The sequence below is a fragment of the Strix uralensis genome, chromosome 4, assembly GCF_047716275.1.
Source record: "Strix uralensis isolate ZFMK-TIS-50842 chromosome 4, bStrUra1, whole genome shotgun sequence".
NCBI lineage: Eukaryota > Metazoa > Chordata > Aves > Strigiformes > Strigidae > Strix > Strix uralensis.
In genome coordinates this window covers 120,207,630-120,223,131 of record NC_133975.1, presented here as the reverse complement: position 1 = coordinate 120,223,131, position 15,502 = coordinate 120,207,630, and the positions used below count along the sequence as shown (strand labels likewise).

Genomic DNA, 15,502 nt, shown 5'->3' with positions numbered 1-15,502 from the left:
CCTCAGCCTAGCTGTCCTTATTTATTTACTTTTTTACAGTAAGGCAGAGGTGGGATTTGAGGCTCAGAGACATCATTGCTTGCCTAAGGGAGAGCATCCAGAAATCAAAAAGGGGAGAAATGGCAAGGTAGGTTGGCACCTCTGACAGTGAGTATCATAGATATGTTGTTCTCTGTCCATTAATAAAAAAATATGTAGAACAAACATAAAATTGAAATTGTATCAGTGCTCTTTGTCTCCTCTTTGCCTTTATGTCAGTGTTTCCGCACAGTGTATGTTTTAAACTTCTTGCTTTGCAGACCTGCTGCAGGCTATTAATTCAAACACTGAGGCTTTCTTAAAATTCAGGCTTTATCATCCCAGTTCTCTGTCACTTACATGGTGATGAGGCTTGGGAGCTATTCACCACACTAACAGCACAGATATGAGAAACTCCCATACATATGTTTAATTCTTTTCTGGAACAGAGAAGCTAAAGACATATTATTTTTTCCAGCCTTTCATGTTTAAGATAACACTTTTTCCCTTTGGAGAGTATAGCAGGACAATAGCCGCCTTCTATACTGTTCACTGACACCACCAATGATAAGAAGGATACTGTGAGCTGAAATCTGTGGTTTCTTTCCATGCTGAGCTAATTACCTTCTCTTCAAAGAGGCTCTCCCGTCTACAGTTGAAGAAATACACTGTGATGAAGGAGCTGCCAACTAGGTCACCATGGCCAAAAATCATGTGACAGTTTATAAATATGAATTACAATTACCTGGATTTTGTATTTTAAACACAAGCTTTGTTACTCAAAGCCTCGTTCTGGCCTGGAGCAGAGCAAGCTCTAAGGGCTGACAGAGCCTCTGCTCAAAGGGAGGGGGATGATGCACAGCTGAGTCTGGAATTTAATCACCAATTCCTAGCAGGTCTCTACTTTTGCAACTGGTTTTGAACCAAAGCTGCAAGCTACCCAATGGAGTTATTCAATGTTTTTTATTATCTCCAAATTGAGCCTAAAATACTTCTAATCACAAGATAGATAACATTAAAATGTACAATATTGAATTACATGTTTAAAATATATTATTTTAAAATAAATGTGTAAACTCCCATGGCTCATATTTCATAGCTTCAAATTCAGCACTGCTTACCTGGTTTTACCTTCATCTGGATTTCTAAATTAGTCATCTTTGCTAAGACTGATTTAATATTTGTCTTCTCAACAAGAGTTTTGAGAGGGAGCATCTGCCTCCTTTAAGATTTTCATCCTGTTATCTAAAGAACACTTTTTACAATAGTATCTCAACACCATTTTTCCTGTTAGCTTTAACCTTTGCACTACATTGTAATGCTACAATATGTGCGAATATTAGCAATACAGCAAACTTGCTATATACTCATAGCAATTAAGAGAGATGTCAACAGAAAAAAATATGTTATCAAAAATCCTAGCATATGACCTGTATGTCCTTTAAGGCTTTTTTTTTAAAAAAATAAAAATATTTGAGCAGCTTTTAATGGATTTAGGAACAGCATAGTTATCAGACAGTTTAGAAGAAGCTGCTAAATGTTCCTATCTGGGGTGGCTGGGGAAGTAAATTGTTATTTAACAGCAGTTAAAGATACCTTTAGGCACTGCAGTTCAAAGTGATTTGGTTTTGTTGGGCTTTTTTGTTTGGTTGATTGTTTTTTTAAAGGGACCAGCCAGCAGCAGGCTACCTAGGAAGGAAGGGATGCTGGGAGACCTAGGAGGGTCATGCCCCAGGGTGGGACATGCCCTCACTAACAGCTCAGTCTCACAGAAGCTGAACACATCACCAGAGCTGGTGCTGGTAATGGGGTCCATCGACAGTCCCAGGCATAGCAAGTGATGAACCAGGTCCAGGGTTCATCCATAGGCTCCAGTCAAGAGCAAAAGGAGATGGGGCTAGAGCACAGGTCCAAAGGGTCCATCCAGCAGATGGGCTACTTATAGTACGGGCCTGCGGCCCATCCAGCAGGCAGAGGTGGAGCCCAGCCCTCCTACAGCATCACTCAGATCAGGACCAATAGCCCCACGCTGATCTGAAATGGGCCTGTGGGCAGGGGGTGGGTGAGGACCCCAGGTGAGGCTCCTCAGGAATGTTAAAACCTATTAATGCCCCCAGGTCCCTACAATTTTGTGGCTTTCATGAGCCTTTGCCTGTTTGCTAGTGTGGCTTTTGATTCTTGAAAATGTTGTCCCCTCCCTGAAATATGACAGAGAAAAAGCAGAAATGAAGAATTAAAAGCACCTGTCCTCTTTCAGATGACATGTTATCTTTTGATTTTTCCCCATGACATAGGCATGAAGGACACTTCTCCCAGCAGAGATCTTTGAGGAATATTCATAGAAAAGTCAGAATCAGATCCTTTACATCTCTACTAGGTCTCTAAACAGAAAGTATGGCCAAAGCCATTGATCACCTTTTTAACATTTTAAAATAGATAAATAAAACAATTTATGGAAGCAGCATTGCAAGCAACAGAAACCTTTAACCTGAAATTAATATCACAAAGACCTATAAGATTCTATAGAAGGAGTAATCTCTTTTATAAGCATGTAAAATTGTAAAACTGACTGGATAGGTGAGACATCAGTGTGAATTTGCTCCTGTTGATCACAATCTCTAAAGTCTTTATCACATATAGCAGAAAAATTAAGCAGGGACCCTTGTTGTGGACTTTGCTGTAGAATAACCTTTACAAATGAATAAATAAACCAGTATAGCCCTTAACTGCTGTTTATTAAAAAAAAGCATTACTGAGTAATTTACATGTACCGTATTTGCCAAATAAACTATGCACAAGACAAGAAAGCTGCAATACAGTTCCAGTGGTAAATTACTTTTTATTTTACAAAAAATAGCTGCCTTGAAATCAAATTAATATTCCCTGCTCTTTAATCTTTTTTTTTTTTTAATATTTTATTTTGGGGAATGAAAAAATCCTTAGCAACACAGATACGTTATATTTCTTCATTATTACTCAGCACAAGCTACAGCAAATGTACCCACAGATATTGAGGCCAACCACAGGCAATACATTCAATCTATTTTATATATTGCTGTGAAAAGTTGCAAGTTGCTGCTCAGCTTTTAAGGGCCTAGATGGCAGTGTAGTTCTTAGTGTAATTAGTCAATTTGATCTTCTCTGGGAAGATAATATTAACTGAGAGGTTTTCCCCATTGTTAGATTTCAGAAAAAAGTTCTTTTTCTTGCGCAGGAGATGACTATATTTGGCATTAGCAAGCCACATTTCACATTTTGAAAAAAACACAATCCCGGTTGTACCCAAGACAACAAGACATGTAAGCAAGCCCAGTACAACAAAACATATCACCTGGCTTCTACTGAGCAAGGGATCTGCATTTTGGATTGTTTCTTTCATTGTTATTTTCAGGATTTCTTGTTGTTGATGCACTGATCTGTGATGAGCTTTTGGGGGTGGCTTGTAATTCTGCACATGCTTTGTCTCCATATTCACTCCAGGAAGACTTGTGTTTTTGCTGGGATGTTTGCAGGTCACACCAATGAATTCTGGTTTACAGATGCATTCAAATCCTCCTTGGGGATGTTCACTGCATGTCCCTCCATTCTCACATGGGCCACTTGCACAGAATATGACACGGCTGCTGCAGAGCTTTCCTGTATAGCCATGGGGACAAAAACAGCTGAAATCCACACCAGTATCTGTACATGTTCCTCCATTTTCACATGGGCTAGATTCACAGTCATCTCTATCTATTTCGCAGAAGTTGCCAGCAAAACCAGAAGGGCACAGACAGGAAGCATGGGGTGCAAAACCATTGTCATCAATGCATGTTCCTCCATTCTGGCAGGGAGAGCTAGAATAGATAACAAACACATAGAATTGAACTAACGTCCAATGAAAGAAGCTATTAGGAAACACTTTATATAACAAAAAAAGCTGGTTTTCTATAGAAGAGTCAATTCCAAATGCAAATCCACTGAAGTCAACGAAGTTGAATCAATAATGAGTTTGTTCAACAGCTTTGTCAATACAGATTATAATATCTTCTGCCGACCCTTCGGGCAGGATTAGTACACCAGTATATAAATTCAACCTGAAGAGTTGTGAAGGGATTTTGAATTATTTCAAACATTTATTCAAATTAAGCTTTCCAGTGTTTTCATATGCTTAGAGCTATTTAGCTGAGCAACTATTCAGACAAGACTGAACGAAGACACTAGCAGCATGGCTTTCTCTTCTACCTGATTATTCATAAAATAATCTATGTATTATACTGGCAAAGCAAAACACTCTGCCATAGTAGCCAGATGTAAAGCTGATTGTTTTTATTCTACCTCTCCAGTGCTCCATGACACAAAAAATTTAGAAGCAAACAGATACTTTCCTGCAAATTGCTGTTCAGCCAAAAATTTTGATAAATATAATAAAAAATATTAATGGGATAATTTCAGCCTTGGCAAAGTCAGCTATAATGTGAGGACAGGACCATAGGAAACCAAGTATTTCTGCAAACCCTTTAAGAACTTAATTATTAATAGGGTGGTACTATGTTTTAAGTGATGTAAATTCACTAAGACACCTTTTTTTACCTTTGCAATGTAACTGTGCCTTACTGAGTGTAAGGCCAAAAGGTAGGGCCACTCACTGACAGAAAGGCACAAATGTGCTAGTTCAGTGGAGCTATGCAATGTGGTCTTGGTCCTTTTGGCCCCATTGGCAGGAAAGGGTCCCTGGGTCACAGGTTTACAAATCTCAAAACGCACTTTCATGGCAGTTCATCATATATGATCAAAGCTTTTAAAATTTACCTTCTTAAAATGAATAACAAAGCTTACAAGAGGTCTCTCTGACAACAGTTTTCCTAATACTTTTAAATCTCTGAAGACATACAGCGTAGTACCAGTACATAGTTGCAAAGTCCTAGCTGTTATTTAAGTGTTACATTTCCAGGAAAAAGCCCCAGGAGTAATGAACATCACAGCTTCTTGAATGCTGACATTTCATATATGCAGAGGTCAGTAGCAATTGGCCATTAGGGATTTCCATGGTGGGACACAGAAATGTAAGAGATCTGTTGATGTCTGAGTGAGATGACTGTGAAAAAGATAGAAGCTCCTGACTACAAATGGTCCCTGACCAAATGGTTGAGTTTTTCAAACGCCCAACCATTTCTCTGGGAGCAGCTATGATAGAAGCTACCACAAGCACCTCTGGCTTTCCTGGCGACGGAAACACTTGATGGCCACCCATCAAGAGAGCCTGAACACTCTAGTAGAGAAATCATCTGCCTGGTTTTCGGTGCTTCCACATAAACTGCTTTGTCCTCTTGAATTGTCCTTCACTGTAGATGTTGGCTGGAAAAAAAAAACCTACTGAAAGAACAAATTCGAAGTCTGGAAGCAGTATTAGGAAAGAGAAAGGTGTGGTTGTCTCTGGACTATGAGATAGCAGTTGTTGGTGACAACTTGAGGTGATCATGCAAACAAGGAATTTTGCCACAATCACTAGCCACTGTCTGCTTTAAGCAAAATATGGAAGTTGGGGTTGTAAAGTCCTTGAGTAAATAAGTGGTTATGGCCTTCTTGGAGAGTTCTAGCTCTTAGCTTTACAGGTCCCATGGAAAATCTGACAAGCTGTTTTGGATATGGCAACATGAGGAAGTTTGAACCCTCATGACTCGGTTGAATTACAGTACTTTCTAGGGAAATAGGAAGAAATTGTTGGAGAATGTAAGTATACCTTTTTTTCTGAACCTTTCAGAAGTGTAAACAATTTAAATAAAAAACAGTTAAGGGGAAATATGCAGAATTTTAAAATATTTATTTATTTATTATAAATACTGAGTTACATTTGCCTAATTTTAATAGCTTTAAATAAACAAGGTATTAATATTAGTGTCCTTGAATAGATTCCATTACTTGCCAATTTTGGCATTTAATGCTTGTTCAACAAGGTGTGGTACATGAAGGGTTAGTTGTAGAAACATGGGACGTACCACTTCTTTGCTTTCCAAATAATCTGCTTTCATTTTAGAAAGTACCACTTGCTGCTCTGCTTCAGAGCAAAACTTCAAAACATCACACAGATGTCACTAATGCAGATACATCTGCTGATTTTGTAAACAGGCTAGAACAAACACTTTGATTTGTGAATTGTCTTGGTTCCATCTGTGAATATTAACTAAGGAGCCAGCGGCAATGTTTAGTAATATCAACTTTGTTAACATTACCACTGAAGTAGAGAGGAACTGAGAGGAAGTGAGATGTAAATGAGATGACATCATATGATAAGGTCTCTTTCCAGGATGTGAGGTGCACTCTCTGGTGGACTGTGAAGTATTAGCAGACACAGAGTGCTTATGATAAGAACAGTTGTCTTTTTGAACTAAAAGCAGATTTGCAGAACCTTCTGCTAATTTTCCTGAAAAAGACATAGCTTCCTAGAGAAAAAGAACTGCTGTTTCAAGTATGTGGTTTCCTTAAGAAAAATTGTCCATGACTTTCAGACTAGCTCATGAGCATTCAGTTTGATCACAGGGTACCATGAAAAAAATGTAGCTTCAGCAATTTAAAACCATGAGGATTTTAATTAAGTACTTGGAACTAATCTGTGTTATTTCTTTGATGCTGTACCTCACCTGTTCTTTGGGGTAGTTAATATATGCCCATGCTGAATTACTGAAATATTTGCTCTACAGATGAAAAGTGGAGTAAGCAAGCTATTCACATCCCCTAAGTTAGGCGAATAACTTGGATGTGATTCAAGACACTTGTGAGGAACTTAAATTTCCTCATTGTCAGTGAAGAGAAACAGGCTAATCAGAGCAGTTATCTTAGAGGCTCAAAGTAAACCCAGACAGAACCGTGTGACTATCCTCCAATTAAAAGCAACAGCAAAAAAATTCCACTGACATAAAGTTGTAAGAATGGCAATTCTTGCCAGAGACAGTGAGAGGTGTTAATGTTTCTTAAACAAGAGTGTACAAGTCTTCAGGAAGATTTAGTCATAAGGTAGATATGAATATTCATAATTATTTATCACTGAGCAAAAAGAGAACCAGAGGGTACTGATATGGAGCTAGAGAGAAAGAAAACTGTGATTTTATGGTGATAGTTTTACCGAGCTTGTATCCATCAGAAAGGTGTTTTGTATGTTTATGGGATCAGATCCTTGATGAGCTAGAAGACAGGAGATATGTCTAGATTTCAACAAAAACACTAATTCACATTTTCTTTAACTTTGAAAGGTCATCCTTTTTTCAAGCAGTTCTACCAATGATACTGCTGAAAGTTTTTCAGTCTGTGCCCATTGCCTCTTGCCCTTTCACTGGGCACCTCTGTCTTCTTTGCTTCTCCCCATCAGGTATTTATACGTATGAGCAAGTTCCCCCAGAGCCTGCTCTTCTCCAGGCTAAATAATCCAGCTCTCAGCCTTTCCTTATAGGAGAGATGTTTCCATCCCTTAATCCTCTTCATGGCCCTTCACTGGACTCACTCCAGTATGTCATTTTCGTACTGGTGAGCCCAGAACTGGACCCAGCACTCCAGATGTGTCTCACCAGGACTGAGCAGAGGGGAAAGATCACCTCCTTCAACCTACTGGCAATGCTGTTCCTAACGTCCTACTGCTGTTGGAGAATGGAGACCAATGGCCTCCCACACCCTGTTCTGGTGAAAGTGAGATTATCTCCTTCAGTAAACTATGGACATACCATTATATGTCAGTTAAGAAAAATGACAGGCTGGTGTGGACTGGATGTTTTTGTGCAGACAGCTTGTGCGTTGGCTACTGTTCTTATTACTGTATATAGTTTGTATATACAGTTATATCTCACTAGTAGTTAGAACACAGGATGGGTGGTTACTTCAAGTTTGTTTACAAAAATCATGTGAAGGCATAAATTCACGACAAGAAAATGTGCAAATTATCACTTCTAGTACTCAAATTATGCACACAAACTCATGCTGATAATCTGTAAATTTTTACAATATGAACAAATCAGATTTGTGAAGTTTGATAAAAATATCAGCAACCAGCAGAAGCATTGTATGTTTTAGCACAAAGATACTTCCACTTAGCAAAGAATTCTGAATAATAGTCAGTAGGAGTGTGGATTTTAAATTCATGTCAGAAATCAATATTTACCCATTAATAATGCAGGGTCCTTTTTTGAGATGGCAGTTTTTTCCTGTAAATCCCTGGGCACACAGACAAATATATCCTCCATCACCAGTCTCTATGCACGTTGAGTTATTGGTGCAGGGCTTTGCAGAACATGGGTGAATATCTGTTTAAAAAAAACAGGGCTCAATTAGTCTAATGAGGAACAGTCAGTAAATAGTATATAATACTTCAAATAAAATATAGTTTTAATGCTCCTTCATCCTGCATTTTATAAATTCTGATTTATTCCTCCCTCTGTTAAAATGGAGTTCAGATTGTTGAACTACTGCAAGTGCTTTCAGCTTGTTTCTCTCTTCCTAGCTCCCACTTGTAAAATACGTTTGAATTGTTGCAGTCTATAAATAAGTAATATTATCAATAAAATATTAGTATGGGAGAAAGAACTTCTACGTAGTCTAGCCATCCTTTCACAACCTTGGCTTCTCCATGAGCAGAATTCTGATAAAGCAATCAGGAACTGGGAATTCTCCGTGCTCTCTTCCCAAAGCCTATCATTATGTGCTTATGAACAAGAATTTCATAATAAGAGATCAGCAAGTTACAAAAAATCTCTTAAAACTTCATCTTTTGGCTGGGCTGCATCCAACCCTTACATAACTGTACCAAAAGAGAGAGCTGTATGACGTCTGGACCCAAAGTAACACATCTCCTTTTCTTTACAATTTCCCTGCTGAGCCACTTCCCACTCAAATGATTACCGAATTTTTAAAATAATTAAAAATAAATAAACAAACAAGTGCATATTTTAGCCAGCTAATGGAGCAGCTGCAGAGAAGTGCTGACTGGAAGTTATCTGATGCCTCGCACACACATGTGCACACATATACTTTCTAAGAAGATGAAAAGGGATTTAAGGGCATTTATTTTTTACTTCTCACAACATAACATGAAATTTGGATGATATCACGGGGTACTGCAAAATTTGAACCATAGCAAAACATTTCAACAGCCCTAGCTTTCAAATACAATCTTTCCTGGATAAGAGGCTCTATTTTCTAATGCATTAGCCTGTTCTCATTGTAAGACAACCACTTTGCATGCACATTGAGCGTAAGCTCCCATTTTCACAAGGACCAAAATAACCTTGAATGCTTTTTGGAGCAGTGTTGTTTGCCACCTGTTTTCACAGGCTTTAAAGGCAACTAATAAAGCATGAACTCTGATGCAGAAGCAAGGAAACTCTCTAAAATATATATATGGATAGGTATGTGTGTGTATATATATATACACACAAACATTATTGTCAGTAATTTATGTCAGGGATTTAATTTTAAAACACAACTTAAAAGATTGTGGGAACATGTCCTTTTAAAATATAATATATAAATAGCTTCAAGCAGCCCATTTTCTCTATTTTTTTCTAGTTTACCTCTCAAAAGGCCACCAACCAAGTGATTTACTTGCTTCAAGTGGTAACTGAGTCTGAGATGAGAATTTGAAAAAAGGATGGTTCACTTACACATGCATTATGAGTGGCCACAATCATACTACCAATAAATTAATATTTGTGTAAAACTAAGTTGTCACGCTGCAGTACATGAAGCAATCACTGAGTGTTTTTATGAAGAAGGAACACTCAGTAGTAGTTTATGTCACAGTAGAATTTCTAGACACTGTCTCATGCATGCCTAGCAGGGGCATTAGAGGCTCCACCTGTACTCTCTTCCATGACAGCTTACCAACACGTGCCCTTGTCAAAGCAGTCAAGTGACATGTAGCACAGCATACTCTGAGCTGACACCACATGTTGGCTTTTTAGCCAGACTGAGGCTAAGATTCAAGCAGGAGGCCAGGGGCCCACTAACATGACTGTGCAGGCACAGCCAGAGATGAGAAGATGACTGATCTGATTTAGCAAGGTGGATCATATACACTGACTGGACTGCCATTTTTCTCCTGGAAATAAATTGACTAAATTGGTTTTCTCTTTGTTATGTCAGTGTTTGCTGTGGTTCCTATACTGTAGCATAGTGTATGTCAGCTGTAGAGGGAAACTGTGCTGTGCAGCCTGGTTCCAGGTGTTCACATACCCAATTTCATGGCTGTGCTACCACAGGATGAGAAGATGCCATGGCATCCAGATAGGCAGGCTGGTGCACTCCACTGCAAAGGGGTTAACCAGCAGTGTTAACACTAAGACCAACTCATTCTTTAAGTGCCACGTCTGTCCACATGACTGCAATAATAGCCATAAATGATACCACTGATCCTGCCCTACATGTTTACAGTGAATCAAGCCCAAACTATAATCTGCATGCCTCTAAATTACTGGGAAGGTCATTTGTGACCTGCACTGAGAACCAGGCTGCCCATAGTAAAAACAACAGCTACCACAGTCAGAGGCATTAGCAAACCAGTTGGTGATCTAAAACTACTCCAGAAAGTAACTTCCATGATCCAAGCCAAGGAGACCATACACTATCTTTCCTAGAAAATAGAAAAAGAGATGTCACCACCAGTCCAAATCATCTTTTTTCCTCCCATGCTTGGCAAGCAAATAAGCTGCTGAGACTATATCTGTATTTTACAAATAGTTCAGGTGTTTGCAGTAGTGGCCAAATGAACTTCAGACCCTCCTACAGTTTTCCATTCTGGGTTTTGTCATCCTTGTATGTTGGCATTTGCTCATAGCTGGCAACATTAAAACAGTCACTGTGACAGAAATTCCCTGGCAAATACTAAACTTTCTACAGCAGCAAAAAGGAAGAATTTCAAGAGAATGGCACATTACTCACGACCCTTTGTTAATCTCCATAGAAAAAATACAAATGTAGCTTTCTAACATGCCTTATCTTATTACACACCTGAAGCTAAAAATGGTGTCCAGTAGCTAAAAAATGGCACTTAATGTCATATGTACGTGAAAAATATAACTGTGGCGTGCTCTCACCATACACAAAAAAATCATATTAGAACAGAGACGGAGGGACTCTGGTACTTTATGGTAAAAATGGATAGGTTTGTATTTCCATATTTTAAAAAAGTTATGTGTATATGCCAGTGATCCTCAAAAGGGCAGGAGCCCTCAAAAGCCCTCCTTTTTCCTAACCTGATCAAATTTCATTTAGTGGTACCTGTCAATGAGCTACAGCAGTCTGTAATGACTTTATACAGCCAGGAAACTGACACCAACTTTTTGGCAGAGGATGATGAGATCAGTAGCTGAACAATTAACCTATTTGAGGTTTCAGTACTTTATTGGGTGAGGATAACAATTTGTAGCAACATTCCAATAGCAAGAAAAGGAGGAGCCTTCTCTTGATCCCTTGTGGCAAAATAATGCATTTAGAGTAGCTAAATCCACTGAGATGAAAGACTGTCAACATAACATGTCTCTGCAGATGAAAAGATGGTTATTTCTTTTTGAATATTCTTGGCAGTTATTCATGGGGATCTAGATTCAAATTGGCAAAGAAGACTCTCAGATGACTCTTGAGTGTTGAGAGAAATAATAGTTTCTGAACTTAAGCAAGGGATTTTTTTGTATTATAGAACCATCTTAATGAATATATATTAAAATAATATTTTTCCATAAAGATATGGGTACAATTTCTTAAGCATCGTTTTGCATTCTAAGTACTGGTTGCAAGAGGGAAACATTGCAAAGCTCAGAATTGCAAAGTTATATTCGTACTTAGAAATTCAGCTAGGTAGTTACAGCTTTTAAAAGTATGCCCAGCTTGAAAAACTTAATTTACTGGAATCTTTAGATGTTAAGATGGTACCTTTAAAAATCTGGTCCTTTGGAGTAATTAACAAGCAATAGAACTGAGCCTCCTAAGTCGGCAATGGGGGGTTGTTTAGTTTTAGAAATCTATGACTGTGGGTGACAGGCAACAGAGGGACCCATTCCTCCTCACTAGTTGTAATGAGAATCTATGTGGCTGCCTCAGGTACAAACACATCCATGGGAGGTGTCCAGAGCAACATCTCTGAGAGCTTGTAGTCACACCTGCACCATTGCTACCGCAGCTCTGCAAATATACCAGGACTAGCTTTAAACTAAGAAGCCTGTCTATGTTTATGTGTACAGCCTGTGAGTATGGGCTGCAAAACCTGATGAGAAGCTAAATGCACCAAGGTCCATGTCACTGCAAGGATGTAAACTACCTGAAATCTTCCGAGTCTTTTAGTCATCTTGAAAATTGTATCCAGTTCAATCTGGTTTAATTACTGTTTTAGGTATGCATTGGCAGAACACAGTCATACTCTATAAATTATAAGATGTATAACAACAAAAACCTGAAAAACACAGAAAGAGAATGAGGCCCTGGACACCTGTCCTCTTCCAGCTGCAGGTACATGGGCTGAACAGGCACATGCTCCTGGATGCTCATGTGATGTCGGCCCTCTCAGATCTCTCTAGCTGAACATTTGATTGTATCAGTCAAAATAAACCAGCTCAGCAAAGGCCAATTCTTCAGCTTGCTTATGCTAAGATGGCTCATTCTGACTGGCAAGGGGTGAGAGAATGCACACAAGAGCTGTGCTTTCCTCTCAGACCTGAGAGGGAAGTGGCAGACCACACTGTTCAGGCAGATCTTGTCCTCTGTTATACTAATGCTCCTCCACTGAATGTATCACTGGGTTAAGTAAAGGAAGAAATAAGCACAATGTTTTCCTTTTCATGAAGTATTAAGAAAGTAGTGTGTGTATATATATAATGTGCTAGGTAAATATTTCAAATTATTTAATATATACAAAACAACTTGACTGTTATAGAAAGGGCTTATTTAATAACAAGGGAGCAGTTATTTGTTGGCCTTGTCCACGATAATCAATGTTTAAAATAGAATGAGTTTACGCTTTGCTCACACATCTGCCCAGTTACAAAAGATACGGCATGCTTCTGTCTAAATTATTAGAAAAGTTCCAGGTTTATGTGCCACTGCCCAGAATCCCGTCATTATCTGGCGCTAACACTCTTTTATAGTTATCCAGAAGGATTTTTGCATGTCTCCAGCACCAGATGGGGCTGTTTCACCTCACTTGCTCAAGGACAGGAAAGGATGTGCAAACCTATGTCACAGAGGCTGCCAACCCAGCCCTCCTCACAGATGCACTGCCAGGGCTTGGCACAGCTGCCGTGCAAACACCCAGGGAAAGGTACACACTGATTACAAAGAGCACCCTGCCAACCAGGCTGACACCTGAAAGAGATAAAAGACATGAAAGAGATAAAAGGCATCGTTTATTTTTAATAAACATAACTACAAGGATGTTCCCCTTTTTGAGGCACAACAAATAAACTTTCAGATACAAAATTGGACTATGCAGCACATTTGAACAAAAAGATACCATCAATGCTTCTGGAATACTAGAAGCCATTTATGTGAAGAAAACAGTTTCATTCAGTGAGAAAAAAAACTGCTAATCGATGTAAGGACTTTTCTTACTGGAAAAAAGTAGACTATAAAGGCACCTAGATGTCTATGCTTTATGATTCTAGTTACTGTATCCTAATAGAGTGCTGTTTCATTACAGTTCCATATTTTCAGAGGGCAAATCATTTCAGCTTCTCTCTATTTTACCAGGACTATGAATTATTGAAGCCGTCCATTCCTGTACTAATAGCCCTGTCTGACAGATCTTTTTACCTGCATTCACTGGGAAATTCACAAAATCCATTCTCTGGGTGGCAGCCAGTTTTACAGTTCACGCCTGGAAGAAGAGATTTACAATATGAAACCAGAAAAATCAGCAATCAGAACAAAAATCACATCATGTCCTGTACACGTTACTGATGTTTTAAAAGAACTCAGACTGCATAATGTTCTGGGTTTTTTCTTCAAACACATGTTTTTGCAACATAAATTTTTAAATGAACTTAATCTGGAGCATGTTACAGAGCGTTCCTACAGGATACGTGAAATGACATAAAGAAGTAACTGCAAAAGAATATCAAGTCACTTTAGCGTAGGTAGAGTGTATGTAATATCACTATACGCTACTTTAAAGGGGAAATTTCAGAACAAATCATGTCTGTCATTTCACAACATGCCGCTCCAAATGCATTGCTTCCGAAATACTTGAAACACAAAAGTACCTTCAGTCAGAAAAGAAATACCATTTAAAACAACTTCCAGCAGAAGTGTTGAATTCATTTCACCCCTACGTCGGATGAAAATAAACCCCACCATTTTCATTAAATCATGCATGAATAACGCAAAAGGAGGTCTCAGTCACATTGTTTGGTTTCTTTCAAGTATTTGCACCAAGCAACGCTCCCCTGGAATATCACCGTTAGCCACTGACACCCTGAGCAAACGGCACGAGAAATGCCCCGGCCGGGTGGCGAGGAACAGTCTCCTCGGGACCACCGGCACCTCCGGACGGAGCGAGCGCCGGCAGGCCCGGCCCTCGGGGGGCTACCGGGGGGCTGCCGGGGGGGCTCCCGCCGCCGCTTTCCGCCCGGCCCCGGCTAACTCCGAAAACTTTCCCAACTCGCCTCCCCTCGCCGCGCCGCTTCCCGCGGCAAACGCCGGAGTGTCCGCTGCTCGCCGCGCCCCCGCCGCCCCCCTCCAGCGCTCCCCGAGTTACCTGGAGCTGCGGGGAGGACGAGGGGCAGCAGGCAGCAGCAGCCGATGAGCCCGACGACGCGCAGCCCCATGGCCGGGGCCGCTCCGCGCTGCTCCGCGCCGCCCCGCGGGGAGCTCGGCGGAGGGCGCGGGGGTTCCTCGCCGGGAAGGCGGCAGCCCCCGTCCGCAGCACGGCCGGGCTCCGGCGCGACGGGGCGGGAGGGAGGAGGGACGGGAGGGAGGAAGGGAGGGAGGGAGAGAGGGAGGGGAGGTCTGCCCGCCTCTCCCGGCCCCCGAGCCCCCCACCCGCCCGCCGCAGGGCGAGGAGCTGTGGCCGGGCTCTGCGGAGCGAACCCTCTGTCCTGCGCGGGAGCGGAGAGAGGAGCCGGGTACCCTGCGCAGCCCGGCTTGCGCGGCCGTCGGAGAGGGGAGGAAATCTGCAAGGGCGCGGGGAAAGGAGGTCTGGTGGGGGTGTGTTAAGCACGCCTCTTATCTCGTTAAAACTTACTCCGGGTGTCCATAGAGCGCTAATATGGGGCTTGTCTTCAGAAATCTGAAGACTTCTCTCCTTAGTCATTCATCTCAGAGTTCCAACTTTTTCAGGAAAGACCGAAGCAAGATCAAGGAAGGTAAAATATTTTATGGTTCTGAGGCTAAAGAGTTAAGAAAAACCCGGCACTCAAACACCCCAAATGCTACCTTTAGCAGTCTGCTACACACGAAACAGATCAAGAAGAAACATTACTTTCACCACAAAGCAATTAAAATTCTACATTTTATTCTGTGTCTGCTCCTGCCT

General features: G+C 40.6%; 1 protein-coding gene and 1 long non-coding RNA gene across 2 annotated transcripts in view; one reads left to right on the top strand and one right to left on the bottom strand.

The window, feature by feature from the left end:
• Positions 1-14,350, top strand: part of LOC141943459 (uncharacterized) — a 183,214-nt gene extending 168,864 nt beyond the window's left edge. Inside the window, exons 6-7 of the long non-coding RNA XR_012628958.1 lie at positions 40-127; positions 13,720-14,350. This is a non-coding gene — a long non-coding RNA (uncharacterized LOC141943459). The remainder of the gene's footprint in view (positions 1-39; positions 128-13,719) is intronic.
• Positions 2,735-14,913, bottom strand: DLK1 (delta like non-canonical Notch ligand 1). Its single transcript, XM_074868789.1, has 5 exons — positions 14,726-14,913; positions 13,783-13,846; positions 13,205-13,335; positions 8,147-8,288; positions 2,735-3,854 (listed from the first exon to the last, which is right to left on the bottom strand). Exons 1-5 carry the CDS (start codon positions 14,793-14,795, stop codon positions 3,113-3,115), a joined length of 1,149 nt encoding a protein of 382 aa, XP_074724890.1. The 5' UTR covers positions 14,796-14,913; the 3' UTR covers positions 2,735-3,112.
• Positions 14,914-15,502: the final 589 nt, after the last annotated feature.